Source organism: Stigmatopora nigra, chromosome 21 (assembly GCF_051989575.1).
Source record: "Stigmatopora nigra isolate UIUO_SnigA chromosome 21, RoL_Snig_1.1, whole genome shotgun sequence".
Lineage (NCBI taxonomy): Eukaryota > Metazoa > Chordata > Actinopteri > Syngnathiformes > Syngnathidae > Stigmatopora > Stigmatopora nigra.
This window is the reverse complement of record NC_135528.1, coordinates 3,628,202-3,644,038: the sequence shown is the minus strand read 5'-3', so window position 1 is coordinate 3,644,038 and position 15,837 is coordinate 3,628,202. Positions and strand designations below refer to the sequence as shown.

Sequence of the window (15,837 nt, the reverse complement as noted above, 5' to 3'; positions counted from 1 at the left end):
GAGGACAAACACCTGGATTTGTGGAGGTTTCTATTTATTATTTACAAAACTTTTCCATCAAGGACATTAGAAATGTTGCGACATCTTTTTGTTTATTCACTGTCAGGTGTCGATCCACTCGGGTGCCAGAGCCGCCTCCCCCTCCTCCGGGTTCCGGGTGTCCGACGAGGATGTCGAGCTCGCTCGAAACAGACCGACGAGATCACGGAAACGGACACTCACCTGAAAAGAAATTGCCGTTACAACCAGAAAAGACCCCCACCAACGTCCACTTCCCTCTCACCTCCCGGGCTGTCTTGTTTCCCAGCTGGGCTGAAACACGGCGGAATGTCTTCCCGCTGGCGCCACCCTGCTGGCAGGATGTCAGGATGAGGCGGTCCGCTTCCCTGGAACAAGATATGCATCAGATCAAATGAATGACAGTGAGGTATCGGGGGGAGGAGCCTCACCGTGTCCACACCACCTTCTTTTCCCCATTGACTCCCAACGAGATGTTTTTTGCAAAAACCACCTGCGCCTCACTGCCTTTCACAGATGACGTTTCTTGTAGGGGCGGAGTCTCCTGAGGAAGCAAAAAATATATATATTTGGGGTCATATTCCGTGGCTCCCGTCTCTCGCCATACCTCAACAAGTTGGGACGCTGTGTCATTTTCAACGGCCGAAAACGGACAGGAGATGGCCCGGCGGAAAAAGCCGGCGGGGCGAAAGCAGAGTTCCGGGGGCAGTCGGGAAGGATAGCGAGTGGGGGTCTGGTCGTCGGAGGCGGAGCTGACTTCAGTGATTGAAGAGGCGGAGCTACGTAGCTTGGCGATTAAGGGAAGACTTCTCTGCAAGATGGGAAAACTTAAGGTTCTGCGTGCTAGCAATTAGCAAGCATCTCGTCTCACCATCAGCCAGAAAGGCATGAGTTTAGCATCTCTCTCCACAGGAGGGCGACACTCCCCCGCGCTGACACTAACACACGGTGGCACCGCGGGAGGAAGGATGCCCTTGCGCCGGAAGTTCTGTGTTGTAGTGCGACCTTAACCAAGGAGGCTAAATACCTTTTGAGTGAAGGTGCTCACGTTACCTTGACAACGTTGTCGGGGGTTCCCGGTCGACAGCATTGCAGGATCCTCCGTCTCACCTGAACTAGACTTTTCGCCAACAACACGTCGCTCAGAAGCCGGGCGGGGTCACGTGAGCCCGCCACGTTGCGTAAACCCATGGCCAGCAGACTGCGTGCACAAAATGGCACATTTCAATGGCCAGGGACTATGATGCCTGCGGCGGTGGTGGTCTACCCGTCTTCTGCCGCCGTGAATGCCGCCTTCCTGCGGGGGCAGTAGAGGGCCGGGTCCAGGCTGACGCGCGGCAGGAGTTGCGGGTAAAGAAAAACAGGACGGGTGGCAAAGATCCACGCCAATTCGTCGGGCATCGTCGGGAAACTTCGCACTGGAAAAAAAGACGCACGTCACACAAAAAAAATAAGAAGTGTAATACCATGAACGGCCACCAACTTTGCCCACGGGCGTCAGGTGTCCGCTTTTGAGTTGTGTGGGTTACAGGTTGCTCCTGAAGTTCCTCCAGCAGCTGAAGTGCCCCCTGCAGGTTGGATGCCCGGAAAGCGCTTTTTCGCCGCGATGACGTCATGAGCTCGCCTCTCTGCGCCAAGATGTCTAATTCAAACTGACACATGAGACAAGTTAGTACACAAATCGACAAGATTACGTTTTCAATGTTGTTAATATCGAAATGAATTAAGTATAAATGGCAGTTAGTCAAATTCCAAACAACGTTAGTTACCAAAAATTGTCGAGTGGTTTGGGCTTCGGCGCCAAGTTCTTCTACCGGCGACGTCAGTAGATGAATCTGAAGCAACAGCTGCACGTGCTGCACACAAACGAGCTAATCATAGCCTAGTGCTAGCATTTTATTTACTGTGCTTATTTTGTCAGGTATGTTTCAAACTAGCATGTGTGTCTGGTGTAATGATGAATGAGGAAAGTGTAGCATAGCTAGCTTGTGACATTAGCATAATGTAACTATGGTTTGTTTTGAAAATACCTGTTGGACTTGCTGCCGAAGTGCACGTCTATGTTTGGCGTCCAACCTGAGTGTGTCCACGCGCTCTGGCTCGCACTGTGGTTGTCGCGGCGAGCTCCTCAGAAAGGCCAGCTGCTGCTTGACCGTAGGCCTCTCGCCCAACGCCCGCTCGGGCGCCAGCGGCGGGTGTCGCCGGCTCACGTCCACCTGAGGCTCCTCCTCTTCTTCACGGCAATCGTCTTCCACTTCCCGGCCCGCCATGTCCTCTTTCAACTAAAACGTGCACGCGGGTGAGTATGACCTTTGACCTCAGATGTGCGTGGGTGAGCCTCACCGTTTCGAAAAGCTCTTCCATCAGTTGATTGACTTCTTTTTCTGTAGGAAGTCAACAAGGGGACATCTTGAAGCGGGCGCTCGGGCGGAGAACATCCGCGTGTTTGATACCCACTGGTGATTCGCACGGCTTTGTCGTCGCGGTAATCCTCCCGGTCGGGTTCGTCCACGTCGGCCAGGAAGTTGTACTCCGGGTCATCTTCGTCGTCGCACTCCTCTGCGGGGAAATAAAAAATGTAAGTTGACCGTTTCTATGTCAACGGCGAGGGGGCCGTGTACCATCGTTATCGCCATCCGAGGTCATGAGGCCTCTCAGCCAGTCAGTCCAGTCGCTGTCCTCTAGGGCGGCGGCGCAGTCGTACATGTCGGGCGTAATGTCAGGCGCCCGGAGCTCCGCCTCCAGTTGCCCAAGGGGGACGTCCCGGAGAGGACGCTTGGAGCGTGTACGGTACGCCATTAAGCCCCCTTCGCCGGCGTCCTCCAGAGACTAGCCGAACACACGTAAAACACTATTAGCGTTAGTGACTATAGTTAGCGGGGAAGGCGGAGTCAACCTGGTAGGGCTCTGTGCAGACAGCTAGCTCCGCCTCCACGGCGCAAAGCTCTTCCAGGAAGTTGTCGGTCAAGGGAGGAGGAGCCGGGGGCGGACCCATGGCGCCACGATCTGCCCCACGGCTCTAGAGGCAATGGGGGAGGGCATTGGGACGTCGCCAAAGGGCGCCGATTTGGGCAGAAGACGGCATTACCTGTTGGGAGGACTTTGGGGGACACCCTCGCCGAGGTGACACGGTGCCCTCAAAGTCGCTTTCTTGTAACGTCTGCCCGCCAAAGTAGAGTGAGTGGTGTGTAATAGGGTGGTGAAAAGCGGGCTTAGCTCACGTCCTCGGCCGTCTCGTCCTCCTCTTCGTCGTCGGGGCGGTATTCTTCATCGGAGGAGTCTTCCTCGGCTAGAGGGATATCTGCAAACTGGCGAACCTGCTGGCCAGAAGGCCAATTAGTCACCTCCGATGACGCGGCTCCAAACGCTCTGAACTCTGACCTCGCCGTCGTTTTCACTCTTTTTGATGGGCGATATGTTCCAGGCGGGGATGGGCTGGCGGGACGTCAACGCCACAATTGTGAGCATCAAAACATTGCTGGCGACTTTGGTAAACAAACAAAATGGCAATTCTCACCACGCCTTTCTCCACCACTTCCTTTAGCTTGGACCTGGTCATCTTGGGTTCCTGTCAAAGCAAAGCACAGCAGCTCAAGGGGCGGACTCGGACCGTGAACAAAAGCAAGCGGGACGTGACTCACGAACGGCGGCGTGGCTTCCGTCTCGTTGATGGCCGCCTTCATCATGGCCACTACATGCTCGTTGGTAATTACTTCCTGCAAGGTCAAAAGGTCAGAGGGGATTCGGGCTACCCGCGCGGACGATGGCGGCCGGCGCGCTCACGTGGATGATGTTGCGGACGTTGACGCCGGTCAACTTGTGTTGCTTGGACTTGGTCTCCAGGGATTGGTCGAGACACGTATCCATGAGCAACCCTTCCGCCGCAGGCTTCTTGCGTTTCCTCCTCACCGATTTCCTCCCTGACAGGAACACACGGACGAAGCGTCAAGGCGACGTCGCCGCCACGGCGACAGCTGCATTTGTGCATTTACCCGTGGACTCGAGCGGCTCGGCGTCATCGCGAGATGGCGATGAGGGAGGACCGGCCGCTTCCAGTCTGGGACGTTTGAAGGCATGCTTCATCGTGGTCTCACGTGACCTTTGACCTGGAAGGAAGAGGTCATTTGTTTACATTCCATTGTATCCTTTTGAAAAGTCTTGACACACTGGAATCGAGAACGCTTAGTTCATTTTTTTACCTAGTTATAAGGCTAAATTGTGTTAAACTGTTAAAGAACATATTGTAAAGTATTGTTATGAATTACGTTTATTTGTAAGTAATAAATGTGATATTCCTAATCATAACAAAGGCAATATTCGGACAGTGCTTGTAAAGATCGCTCGGATAAACATTCTATTTTATTATAGTTCTGAACGACGGGAGCATAAATTATCATTTGACATGCATCAGAAATCGAGATTAATTTACGATAATTTCTTTCAAGAATAGTATACAAAACTCACTTGGTTGAACCGAGTTCCGATGCGCTTCATCTTTTTTTCTTCTTCGTCTTTCTTCCGATTTATTCTTCCAATGACTGCCACCTTGTGGGGTAAAGGTTATACGACAAAGAGCTAAATGTTATTTTTGGTTAAACAATTGACCATGTAAAAGTGTATCTTGAAAAAAATAATTAATCAACATTTTTTGTCAATCTATATGCACAAAATTTGCTAGGCAAAATAATGAAAGAAATTGAACTACTTTTTTAAGTATCTTCGGATTCCCTTCATGTTTCTTTACCACATCTAGCGTCTTCATTTATATATATTTTTTCAGTTTTGTTTTTACAATTAGTAAATTTATTGTTCAATGAAAACAAATAATTAATTATATTTTAAAAATAAAAAATAAAAAAAGACCGTCGTCCACTTCCTCCCGACGAGTCGACGTCATCGTATTGTCATGGCGACCTCCTTTCGGCAGCTTTTGCCCGTTCTCTCCTGCTTCTTCGGGCTTTTTGCGGGTTCGGCGTCCTCGCGCGGCGACGTGCTCACGCTCGGGGACGCCGACTTTGATTACCTGGCGACCGAGCACGACACCATGCTCGTAAAATTCTACGCACCATGGTAACACAGGAGAGGAAAGCAGGTGCGGTGGGCGGAGTCAATCTCCTCTCTTCTCTCACATCCTTTCCATCCTTCAGGTGTGGTCACTGCAAGAAGTTAGCTCCTGAGTTTGAGAAGGCGGCTGGAAAACTGAAAGGAAGCGTGCAATTGGCAAAGGTAAGCATGTATGGACGTCCTTAGGGACTTTTTGACGTGTGTCCGTGTATACCTGTCTGTCCAGGTGGACTGTACAGCCCAGGGGGACACCTGCAGTCGCTTTGGCGTTTCGGGGTATCCCACCTTGAAGATTTTCAGGAACGGGAGGGACTGGGCTTCCTATGACGGTCCTCGCTCTGCCGGTAATTAAAACAGAAAAAAATAAATTGCATGGCATGGTGCAGAATTAGCGACTAATGAATGCGTGCTTGTCTCGTGGGGTGCTAGATGGGATCTTTGAGTACATGAGCAAGCAGACCGGTCCGGATTCGCTGAGGCTGCTGAATAGTGACGACCTGAAGAACTTCATCCGCCACTATGACAGTTCTATCGTGGGTAAGCAAGCCCCGCCTCTCTTCTCTCTCTCGTTGAGCTGAGTACTTGTGTGCACAGGTGTGTTTTCAGGCGAGGACAGTTCCAGTCTGGCGGACTTCTTGAAAGCTGCGGGTCTTCTCAGGGATCAATTTCGATTCGCTCACACCACGCGGCTGGAGCTAGCCGAACCCTACGGACTCCAAACAGAGTGGGTGCCTCTCCCGTCCATCCCCGTCCCTCCCCCTCCCTTGCCTTCCGTCCTTAGTGTAGCACTTGAACTACTTTCAGGGGTGTCTTGCTCTTCCGTCCGCCGAGACTAGCCAATCCCTTCGAGGATGGCGTCGTCGTCCTCCAAGATTTCAGCAGCATCCCGTCCCTGAGACGCTTCATCCGGGACAACGTGTAAGCCTAAACCACGCCCACTTTCCGAGAAAAAAACGTCACTGCCACTGGTGTTTTTTTTCTGGGACGTAGATTCGGCCTTTGCCCTCACATGACCTTTGAGAACAAAGATCGTCTGCGAGCTGGCGACCTCCTGACGGCATTTTACCACGTGGACTACCAGCACAATGTCGTGGGCACCAACTACTGGAGGAACAGGTGAGGTCGAAAAAGACCCCCCCCCCCCACTCTCAAAGACCCCTTCCCCTCAAAGACCTTCACTCTCAAATCATCGTCAGGGTGATGAAAGTGGCGTCCGGGTTCATGGGGCGGGGCCTCAGCTTCTCCATTGCCAACCTAAACGACTTCCGGGCCGAGCTGGAGGACGATTTCGGCGTGGGGACGGCGGACGGCGGAGAAATTCCCGTGGTCACCATACGCACCAAGGCGGGTCACAAGTTCGCCATGCGCGAGGAGTTTACGTAGGTGGCGCCGCAGCACTCGCCCCTAGTTGGCGGTGCCTAATGTGAACACGCCTGTCTGTATGGTAGGCGGGATGGCGCTTCCCTAGCCAGGTTTTTGGAGCAGTACTTTGCCAGTCGTCTCAAGCGCTACATCAAGTCCGAGCCGGTGCCAGACAGGAACGCCGGCGCCGTTCAGGTATGTGACGCCACGGCAACGGGCAGGGTCGGTCGATGACGTGACGCTCGCCACAGGTGGTGGTGGCCGAGTCCTTCGACGCGGTGGTTAACCAGCCCGATAAAGACGTCCTGGTTCTGTTCTATTCTCCGTCTTGTTCTCACTGTAAGAAGATGGAACCCGTTTACGCTGACCTGGCTGAAAAAGTAGTCTTTTTTTATTTCGGCTTTTCAGTTTTTTTCCCATTTGAGGCTTGTTGTTTACCTCTATTATTCCTACCTCGCTCTCTCAGTTATCCGCGGACGCCAACATGGTGGTGGCCAAAATGAACGCCGTGGATAATGACGTGCCACAGGTCTACAACGTTCAAGGGTGAGCTAAACCCATGCACGCATCCTAAAAGGGATGGCTGATTGACGCTTTGGTTCCTCAGTTACCCGACCATCTACTTGGCTCCCGCCGGCAAGAAGGACGAGCCCGTTTTGTATCAGGGTGGTCGAGAGGTTCGAGACTACTTGGGCTTTCTGCAGAGGTGGAGGCGGGCCGACTCCAGTGGCATCAAACGGGAACTCTGACGGCGACAACGTTTGGAGACCCTTGATTTCTATTTTGATTGATGGATTGCTCCATTTATTGACATTTTTTAAATTATTTGTAACTACTTAATATTGATTTTAGATTTGGTTTAATTATTTATTAATTTCTTCATTTTTATTTTTTTTATTGCTATGAGTTGGAACTTTCTATACAATTATTGGACCATTTATTTATTGTTTAAAGAGAATACAATTTTACATTGTGTTCATTATGTTTTGGTCTGATTTATAAAGTAATCAAATACTGCATCACTCAAGTAAAAATTATTATTATATGTAGTTATACATATATACATTATTACAAGACACTGACCCCACCCATTTGCCTTTTTGCAAGCTTTTATGCTCCTGTCACAAGGCACTCCTCCCTAACTCTATTGGCGCAGCTGGTTGTCAATCAGCCCTTACGTCCCTCCTCCCTTACTCTATTGGCCGACCTAGGCGTCAATCATTCTTGACCCTCCCTCTTTGTGAAGTCTTCTGGAAGCTTTTGAGCCGGAGCCTTTCTTCCCCGTCTTTCGTTTTCTTCTTGCACCTTTCGAGATGTTCGGCCAGCAGGTCCTCGTCCTCAGTAAGTAATGGGTCCGAGCTAACGAAGTCGAATTCTCGGGTCTTCGCGGCAGGGTTCGCCGACCATAGCGCCGGTCTACTCCACAGCACGTGCCTAGCCTCGCCAAGCTAGCTATTAGCCGCCGAGCCATAAACTAGCTTAAAATGAGAAGTGAGCAAGCGAGCTAGCTAGCTTAGAATGACAAGCGAGTTAGCTAGCTAGGTAGCTAGCGGGGGTGGTGGTAGTCTTTTTTGCTGTCTCCTTGGTTACGTGATAGCTGCGCCATCCCTCCAGTTTGCTCAAAAGTTGCGGCACAACTGAGCCGCACCCTCACCGTCGTCTCAACGTATTTTTGCTCACGTTAGCTTTGCCACCTGCTGCTCTGTAGCTCAATGAGTATGCTTGTTAGCTTCGAAAATACGCCCAGTTGGGATGCAACATGCGTAGGTCGTTATGAATAATTGAGGGAACAGAAAACTTGTCTCAATAAAGGTGGTTGTATTTAATTTGTCACACAAATAATGTTAATCACGAGACAGACGAAAATCATATTCTTGGAGCTAATAAATGTAAATGGAGAAAACAGTTGCGTGTCATCAATAAATAAAGGCAGACCATAATTTGAGAAAGCCTGGCTTTCATCAATTTAAAATGACTTTTTCTCTGCAGACCAGAACGTGAAGAGAGAGTCAGGACGGAAAGTTCAGACAGGCAACATCAGCGCGGCTAAGGTAAGGATGCTTTGACGGATTATTATTATTATTTGTCCAAGACGACATTTGTGCTAACGTCTGTTTGTCACAGACCATCGCCGATGTGATCAGGACTTGTTTGGGCCCGCGGGCCATGATGAAGGTAAGTCACCCCGCCAATTGCTGACGTTTTGAGGTCCTGACACTAGCATGGCATCTTTCCAGATGCTGTTGGATCCCAACGGCGGAATCGTCATGACCAACGACGGAAATGCCATCTTGCGAGAGGTGAGCCGGGCTCCCCGTCGGCCCCCCGGGACACTCTTAAAACCCCACCCGCCTCTGTGACGACAGATCCAGGTGCAGCATCCCGCCGCCAAGTCCATGATCGAGATCAGCCGCACGCAGGACGAAGAAGTCGGAGACGGAACCACATCCGTCATCATTCTTGGTGAGAAGCCCCTCGAAGCCACCCGACGTTTGGCCGAGATACTGAATTTGAACTTGCGCTAGCTGGCGAGATGCTGTCTGTGGCCGAGCAGTTCCTGGAGCAGCAGCTTCATCCTACCGTCATCATCAGCGCCTACAGGCGGGCTCTGGAAGACATGTTGGAAGTCTTGAAGGAGATCAGGTAGTTTGGCGGCGTCCCACGGCGTTGCTGTTCAGACACGTCTGACCCACGCTCTCTTGCAGCGTCCCCGTGGACACGTCAGACCGCTCAGCCATGTTGAAAATCGTGCGCTCGGCCATTAACACCAAAGCGCTGAGCCGCTGGTCGGACCTGGCGTGCGGCATGGCGCTGGACGCTGTGCTCACCGTGGAGAAGGAAGAAAATGGCCGCAGGGAGATTGACATCAAGAAGTACGCCAAAGTGGAAAAGGTAAGGGGATGGTCGGTCCGTCAGTCGGGTCCTCAGTGGGAGCGCCGTCTCACTCCGCCGATCGCGGCAGGTACCGGGCGGCATCATCGAGGACTCGTGCGTGCTGAGCGGTGTGATGGTCAACAAGGACGTGACACACCCACGTATGCGGCGCCTCATCAAAGACCCGCGCGTGGTGCTGTTGGACTGCTCGCTGGAGTACAAGAAGGGCGAGAGCCAGGTGAGTGCCGCCGGAGGGCGAGCTTGGCCGCCAGATGTTGAGTCGCCATCACCCGCCTGCAGACTGACATCGAGATGAGCAAGGAGGAGGACTTTTCACGCATCCTGCAAATGGAGGAGGAGTACATCCAGCAGATATGCGAGGAAGTCATCCGAGTCAAGCCCGACCTGGTCTTCACCGAGAAGGGGATCTCAGGTGGGTTAAGGCTTCGCGCCAGTCCTACGGGAGGCTGACTCTGTGGCTCCGCCTCCTCAGACTTGGCGCAGCACTATCTGGTCAAGGCTAACATCACCGCCATCCGCCGCGTCAGGAAGACAGACAACAACCGCATCGCCAGGTGGGTGTAGCGCATGGGCCAGCCAGCGAGCTAGCTAGCTAGCTAGCTAGTGAGCTTTAGCCGAATAACCTCTCCGTGTGGTCGCAGGGCGTGTGGCGCTCGCATCGTCAGCCGCACCGACGAGCTGCGCGAGGAAGACGTAGGCATGGGGGCGGGGCTGTTCGAGGTCAAGAAGATCGGCGACGAGTACTTTGCCTTCGTCACCGAATGCAAGGAGCCCAAAGCTTGCACCATCCTCCTCAGAGGCGCTAGCAAGGAGATTTTGGCGGTAAGTGCGGGGAAAAGGAGCTTCCCCGAGTTCCGCCCAACAAATCTCACCGTCCAATCTCCGCCCACAGGAGGTGGAGCGCAATTTGCAGGACGCCATGCAGGTGTGCCGCAATGTGCTGATGGAGCCCGCTCTGCTGCCGGGCGGGGGCGCCGTGGAGATGGCCGTCTCCAAGCGCCTGACGGAGCGTTCACGCGCCCTGCTGGGCGTTGAACAGTGGCCCTACCGTGCCGCCGCTCAGGCCCTGGAAGTCATCCCGCGCACGCTCATCCAGAACTGCGGCGCCTCCACCATCCGCGTGCTCACCTCGCTCAGGGTAAGCGACCATTTTGGGGTAGACGACATTCCTCGGTTACAGACGCGCTGACTTGTTCGACGTCTGCCGCAGGCTAAGCACGCAGCGGCGGACGGCACGACCTGGGGTGTGGACGGCGAGACGGGATCCATCTGCGACACGGCGGCCGCCGGAATCTGCGAGCCGCTCGCCGTTAAGGCTCAGACGTACAAGACTGCCGTGGAGGTGAGGGAAAAAAACGCCACCTTCCCGTTGGTGCGTCTTCTGACACACATTTTTTCCACAGACGGCCATCTTGTTGCTGCGAATCGACGACATCGTGTCGGGTCACAAGAAGAAGGACAAGGATCAGGCAGGGGGCGGTCCCGGGGCCGAGTAATTCGCTTTCAATAAAGTTAACGAGCAAAGTCATCTTTGTGTGCACAATGTTGTTTTTTTTTCACTTCAACTTAAGACTTTTGATAACTCTTTATCCAGAACTCATGATTTTACAGATGTTTTGTAAACAAATACCTCACTAAATATGAACTATTCTGTTCATATATGTGAAGAACTGACTCTTTCTGTAAGATGAGCTCTACAGAAATGATGCTATGTGACCAGACATTACATTCATGTTAAGTTCCCTTCATACATTTTCAATTAAATTGATTTAACCCAAACTAATTTCACTTAAATACAGTAATGAGGTAAAATATCTTATGTTGCAATTACTTGTTTTTTAATAGTTCTTAGAATAGTAATACGCTAAAAATCTGGCAAGGCAACCCGTGACGCCATCAAAATGCGACTCATTGGGTACCATACTTGTCCACTGCTATCTTTTCAATAAAGTTTTGCTGTGACGTCTCCGGACATGCTCGTTCACGTGCGGCGCAATGGCGGACACGTTGCCGAGTGAAAACATGCGCGAGGAGAAACCGACAGAAAACGGCCAAAAGAAGACAAATAAAACCAAGCGGGTCGCCGAGGACGACGACCAGGACGAGGTGACTATGACGGATAGTTGTCGTGTTTTCCAAAGAAAGCCGCGTGGGGTTAAATGCTGCTAGCTAACGCCGGACGACTCTGCCTAATGCTAACTATCCCGAGACGCGTAAATAAAAACACACAAGGTCAATTAATGCAGCACTTTCGAGTAATCTTATTTTTAGGTCAAATCTTAACAATATAGGTGGGTTCACGAGACACCGGCACACTGGCCGCAATGCATTGTGGGAGTGTCTCACTCTGCCAATTGGGACTTAATCTTATCTTAATATTTTGGGGTGCAACTTCGTTAACCAACAGGCTAATTGGCTGAGGCCATCATTTATGTGTTGATATTAATAATGAATGGCTGGGTATTTAAAACAAAAGTGAATGTGAATAATGTGTAGTAATTGTGCTGACCTTTGACCTGTCGCAGATCTTCCAGTTGAAAGAGTCTGTCGAAGATGATGAGTCCGATAGTGAGTCCAGCGTTTATTCCGGACTCGAGGACTCTGGAAGCGACAGTGACAGCGAGGTTGAGGGACTGGATGAAGTGCAGCTGGATGAAGTGCAGCTGGATGAAGTGAACCTGGATGAAGTGAAGCTGGATGAAGTGAAGCTGGATGAAGTGCAGCTGGAGGTGAAAGTTAACTCCTCATTTTCATGACATATTCTGGATGTTAACATGTTTTATTTTTTCCCCAGGACAACCTCACAAATGACAATGTCAACAAGAAAGACGAGTACGAGCAAGACTCGTCAGACGAAGAAGTAAGATGACGCGTCGTCAAATACAACAAGCTCATTGGCCCAAAATACATTGAACACCGCCCAAATTCAAGACTAGTTTGTTAGACTTTTGCTGTAATGTAAGAAATGTAATTGTGTTGCCTATCAGGACATCAGGAACACGGTGGGCAACATCCCCATGGAGTGGTACAAAGACTTCCCTCACATTGGCTACAATTTAGACGGCCACAAGATTCTCAAGCCTATCAGAAACAAGGATGAGCTGGACGAGTTCTTGGACAAAATGGACAACCCTGATTACTGGTAAGAGTTGCCTAGTTTACTGCACGATGTACAATTTTTTTAAGCTGCTTTACGCTCGCAGGCGAACGGTCCACGACAAGCAGACGGCGACCGACGTGGTGCTCACGGACGAACAGGTGGCGCTGGTCAAACGACTTCAGCGCGGTCAGTTCGGAGACGTCAACTTCGACGAGTACCAGGTGAGCCGACCGCACGCCGCCACGTTCACCCCCCGCGCTCTGGCACTGCTAATGCTCCGCCTTTGCCATCCCTCAGCCCTCGGTGGATTTCTTCACCAAAGACGTCATGCTTCATCCCGTCACCAACCGGCCGGCCGACAAGCGCAGCTTCATCCCGTCACTGACGGAGAAAGCGACGGTAAGCCTCTCCCTCTCGCCAGCCGCCCGTCCCGCCCGCTGACGCCTCCACGTTCGCCCTCAGGTCTCCAAGATGGTCAACGCCATCAAGATGGGTTGGCTCAAACCTTGTCGGCCCCGCGACGACGACGACAAAGGTCGCTTTTACGACCTTTGGGGCAACGAGGACTCCTCCCAGGTGGCCAACCACAGGATGCACCTGCCCGCCCCCAAGACCCCGCTCCCCGGTCACCAGGAGTCCTACAACCCCCCGCCAGAGTACCTGTTCACGGACGAGGAGGTACTTTTCCCCCCCGTCAGTGGCTAGCGCATTAGCCCCAGCGCTAATCCCCATCTGTTCGGCAGAAAGCATTGTGGGAACAGCAAGATCCTTCGGACAGGAAGTTGCCGTTCGTCCCCGCCAAGTACGGTGCCCTCCGCCATGTCCCGGCCTATCCTCGTTTCATCCACGAGAGATTTGAGCGCTGCCTGGACCTTTATCTTTGCCCCCGCCAGAGAAAGATGCGGGTAACATAACACCCCAAAGTCCATCTACGGACCCCTCGCTTGCTCAATCGCTCACTAACGCCGCCCTCCTCTCCCCCGTAGGTCAACGTGGATCCCGAAGACCTCATCCCGAAGCTTCCGAAACCTAAAGATCTGCAACCCTTCCCCACCATACAGTCGCTGGTACAAACACGCACATGCTCACAAATGCCGCTAAGAGTCGGACTTGACGGCCCCGGGTTTTCTGTTTCTAGGTTTATCGCGGTCACGGCGGTCTGGTTCGGTCCATTAGCATTTCCCCATCAGGACAGTGGCTAGCGTCGGGTGAGTGGGACTTTTCTTATGGTATTCTTCCACCTTACACCAGTCACTCGCCTCATACGTCCCTAAGATTCTGGTCTGCTATTGGTCGAAGTCACGGTGTCACTAAGACACTGTTTAGAATTTTGCCTGCTTACTTCAACCTTTTAATTCTATAGCTATTACAATAATAAGTCAAAACGTAACATAAAAATAATTAATATAATGACTTTCATCGTGTATTTTTTTTTAATCCAGTTATATTACACCTGTAGTCTCATGATGTTCCATGACTTCATATAATATTGCACCCTTGAACACTAAATAAACAGGTGTCAAAGTGGCGGCCCGGGGGGCCAAATCTGGCCCGCCGCATCATTTTGTGCGGCCCGAGAAAGTAAATCACTAGTGCCGACTTTCTGTTTTAGGATCACATTCAGATGATTTTGTAAGATCTAAAAATGAATATGTAGAATTTTTTTGATTGCACCACGCGACAAAAAATGTATGTCATATTAAGGTCGACACTGACAACATTGGCTCTTTCAGGAAGCGACGACGGCTCCGTCAGGTTCTGGGAGGTTAATTCGTCCCGCTGCGTCAAGGTGGTCCAGGTGGGAGGAGCTGTCAAGAGCTTGAGTTGGAACCCCAACCCGACCTTGTGTCTCCTGGCCGTCGCCCTGTAAGTAGCAGCCGCTCGAGTTTCACGGCACTCCCGCGCTCCCGCCGTGACGCCTTTGCATTTTCAGGGACACGCTGGTGTTGATCCTGATGCCGTCGCTGGCGGACCGACAAATCATCCGCAATTCCGAGCAACTGCTGGCCACTCGCCCGGAGGCCCAGTCGGCCCAGTCGGCCGAGGTGCCCGCCCAATGGAGCGACGCGGAAGGCGACGAGCACCAGCAGGGCTTCCGTGTGAAAATAAAACACCCCAAAGTGCGTAGCTCTGAGCGGCCCGAAGCGCCGGCCATTTTGACAACTGTGTTTTAACCCCCCCTGTCCTTAGGAAATCCGGCAAGTGGCTTGGCACGCCAAGGGGGACTACCTGGCCTCGGTCATGCCAGACAACAGTAGCCATCAGCAGGTGTTGGTCCACCAACTGAGCACTAGACGTAGCCAGAATCCCTTCCGGCGTAACAAGGGCTTGGTCCAGTGTGTCTCCTTCCACCCTCTGCGGCCCTATTTCCTGGTGGCCACCCAGCGCTACATCCGCATTTACAATCTAGTCAAGCAGGAGATGACCAAGAAGCTCCAGGCTAACTCTAAATGGATTTCCAGCATGGCCATCCACCCCGGAGGTTAGACGAATGGCCAAACACGCTAACTGGAAAACATATCGGGTAACCACATCTCCCTCTTGCTCGCAGGTGATAATATTATCTGCGGCAGTTACGACTGCCGACTCAACTGGTTTGACCTGGACCTCTCCACCAAACCTTACAAGATGCTACGGTAAGTAGCGGCTAACAGGTTTGCGCACCAATGTTGCGTCCGGGCCCGACTCATGGCTTCCCCTGTCTGCAGACATCACAAGAAGGCGGTGAGGGCCGTGGCCTACCATCGACATTACCCTCTCTTCGCCTCTGCATCCGACGATGGCACTGTTATAGTCTGCCACGGGACCGTTTACAAGTACGATAGCTAACGGCGGGCACGCACTGTAGCAGTCACACGTGGGCTAACCCAATGTTGTTGTTTTTTTTTTTTCCAGCGACCTGTTGCAGAACCCGCTCATCGTTCCGGTCAAGCTTCTGAGAGGTCATGTCATCACTCGGGAACTGGGTGTGTTGGATGTGACATTTCACCCCACGCAGCCTTGGGTCTTTTCGTCCGGCGCGGATGGCACGATCCGTCTCTTTACCTAACAGCACACTTGTCCTTTTGACACTGGTGGTGTTGTTTTTTTTTAAATAAATGTTTTCCCTCGAATGCAAAGGCTAGAATATGATGTTGACAGGAGACTAATTACACACATCTGTCCATTAGATCATCACTGACTGAATTTTAAATGGTTCTTAAAGTACCAATTGTGGTCTGTCATTCATAAGGTTACATAAATTGACAAAACATTGGTCAGTTATCGCTAACTCCCTTTGAAATGCTGCTTTTGCTCACCATGGGAATTTGTGACATGCCTATTTTATTAATATTATAAAATTTAAGTTAGGCTTCCATTGAAAACTCGTATGCTATGAGGAAAGTATTTTGTTTTTA

The 15,837-nt window shown here is 51.6% G+C and overlaps 4 protein-coding genes across 4 annotated transcripts; 3 read left to right on the top strand and 1 right to left on the bottom strand.

The window, feature by feature from the left end:
* Window positions 1-17: 17 nt before the first annotated feature.
* On the bottom strand, window positions 18-4,930 carry LOC144215224 (GON-4-like protein). Its single transcript, XM_077744062.1, has 23 exons — window positions 4,882-4,930; window positions 4,483-4,563; window positions 4,011-4,124; window positions 3,802-3,938; window positions 3,660-3,734; window positions 3,536-3,586; window positions 3,400-3,453; window positions 3,240-3,335; window positions 3,107-3,178; window positions 2,915-3,037; window positions 2,640-2,847; window positions 2,476-2,577; window positions 2,362-2,402; window positions 2,049-2,300; window positions 1,788-1,874; window positions 1,502-1,670; window positions 1,286-1,436; window positions 1,072-1,219; window positions 890-1,006; window positions 626-829; window positions 450-562; window positions 284-386; window positions 18-222 (listed from the first exon to the last, which is right to left on the bottom strand). Exons 1-23 carry the CDS (start codon window positions 4,913-4,915, stop codon window positions 103-105), a joined length of 2,652 nt encoding a protein of 883 aa, XP_077600188.1. The 5' UTR covers window positions 4,916-4,930; the 3' UTR covers window positions 18-102.
* Window positions 4,911-7,426, top strand: LOC144215228 (protein disulfide-isomerase A3-like). The gene is made up of 12 exons (XM_077744067.1): window positions 4,911-5,088; window positions 5,166-5,244; window positions 5,309-5,426; window positions 5,512-5,619; window positions 5,677-5,806; window positions 5,887-6,000; window positions 6,073-6,198; window positions 6,279-6,461; window positions 6,531-6,639; window positions 6,696-6,824; window positions 6,911-6,990; window positions 7,052-7,426. Exons 1-12 carry the CDS (start codon window positions 4,925-4,927, stop codon window positions 7,191-7,193), a joined length of 1,482 nt encoding a protein of 493 aa, XP_077600193.1. The 5' UTR covers window positions 4,911-4,924; the 3' UTR covers window positions 7,194-7,426.
* A 216-nt stretch (window positions 7,427-7,642) lies between these two features.
* cct3 (chaperonin containing TCP1, subunit 3 (gamma)) lies at window positions 7,643-10,867 on the top strand. Its single transcript, XM_077744064.1, has 14 exons — window positions 7,643-7,785; window positions 8,434-8,495; window positions 8,569-8,619; window positions 8,682-8,744; window positions 8,811-8,907; window positions 8,970-9,087; window positions 9,150-9,336; window positions 9,407-9,556; window positions 9,619-9,751; window positions 9,812-9,893; window positions 9,981-10,161; window positions 10,232-10,477; window positions 10,550-10,681; window positions 10,743-10,867. The coding sequence occupies exons 1-14, from the start codon at window positions 7,758-7,760 to the stop codon at window positions 10,833-10,835; spliced, it is 1,623 nt and encodes a 540-aa protein (XP_077600190.1). The 5' UTR covers window positions 7,643-7,757; the 3' UTR covers window positions 10,836-10,867.
* A 416-nt stretch (window positions 10,868-11,283) lies between these two features.
* On the top strand, window positions 11,284-15,650 carry bop1 (BOP1 ribosomal biogenesis factor). The gene is made up of 16 exons (XM_077743989.1): window positions 11,284-11,445; window positions 11,865-12,068; window positions 12,134-12,199; window positions 12,327-12,481; window positions 12,543-12,660; window positions 12,737-12,838; window positions 12,902-13,117; window positions 13,183-13,344; window positions 13,426-13,506; window positions 13,578-13,647; window positions 14,173-14,305; window positions 14,373-14,559; window positions 14,630-14,921; window positions 14,991-15,075; window positions 15,148-15,255; window positions 15,335-15,650. Exons 1-16 carry the CDS (start codon window positions 11,335-11,337, stop codon window positions 15,486-15,488), a joined length of 2,244 nt encoding a protein of 747 aa, XP_077600115.1. The 5' UTR covers window positions 11,284-11,334; the 3' UTR covers window positions 15,489-15,650.
* Window positions 15,651-15,837: the final 187 nt, after the last annotated feature.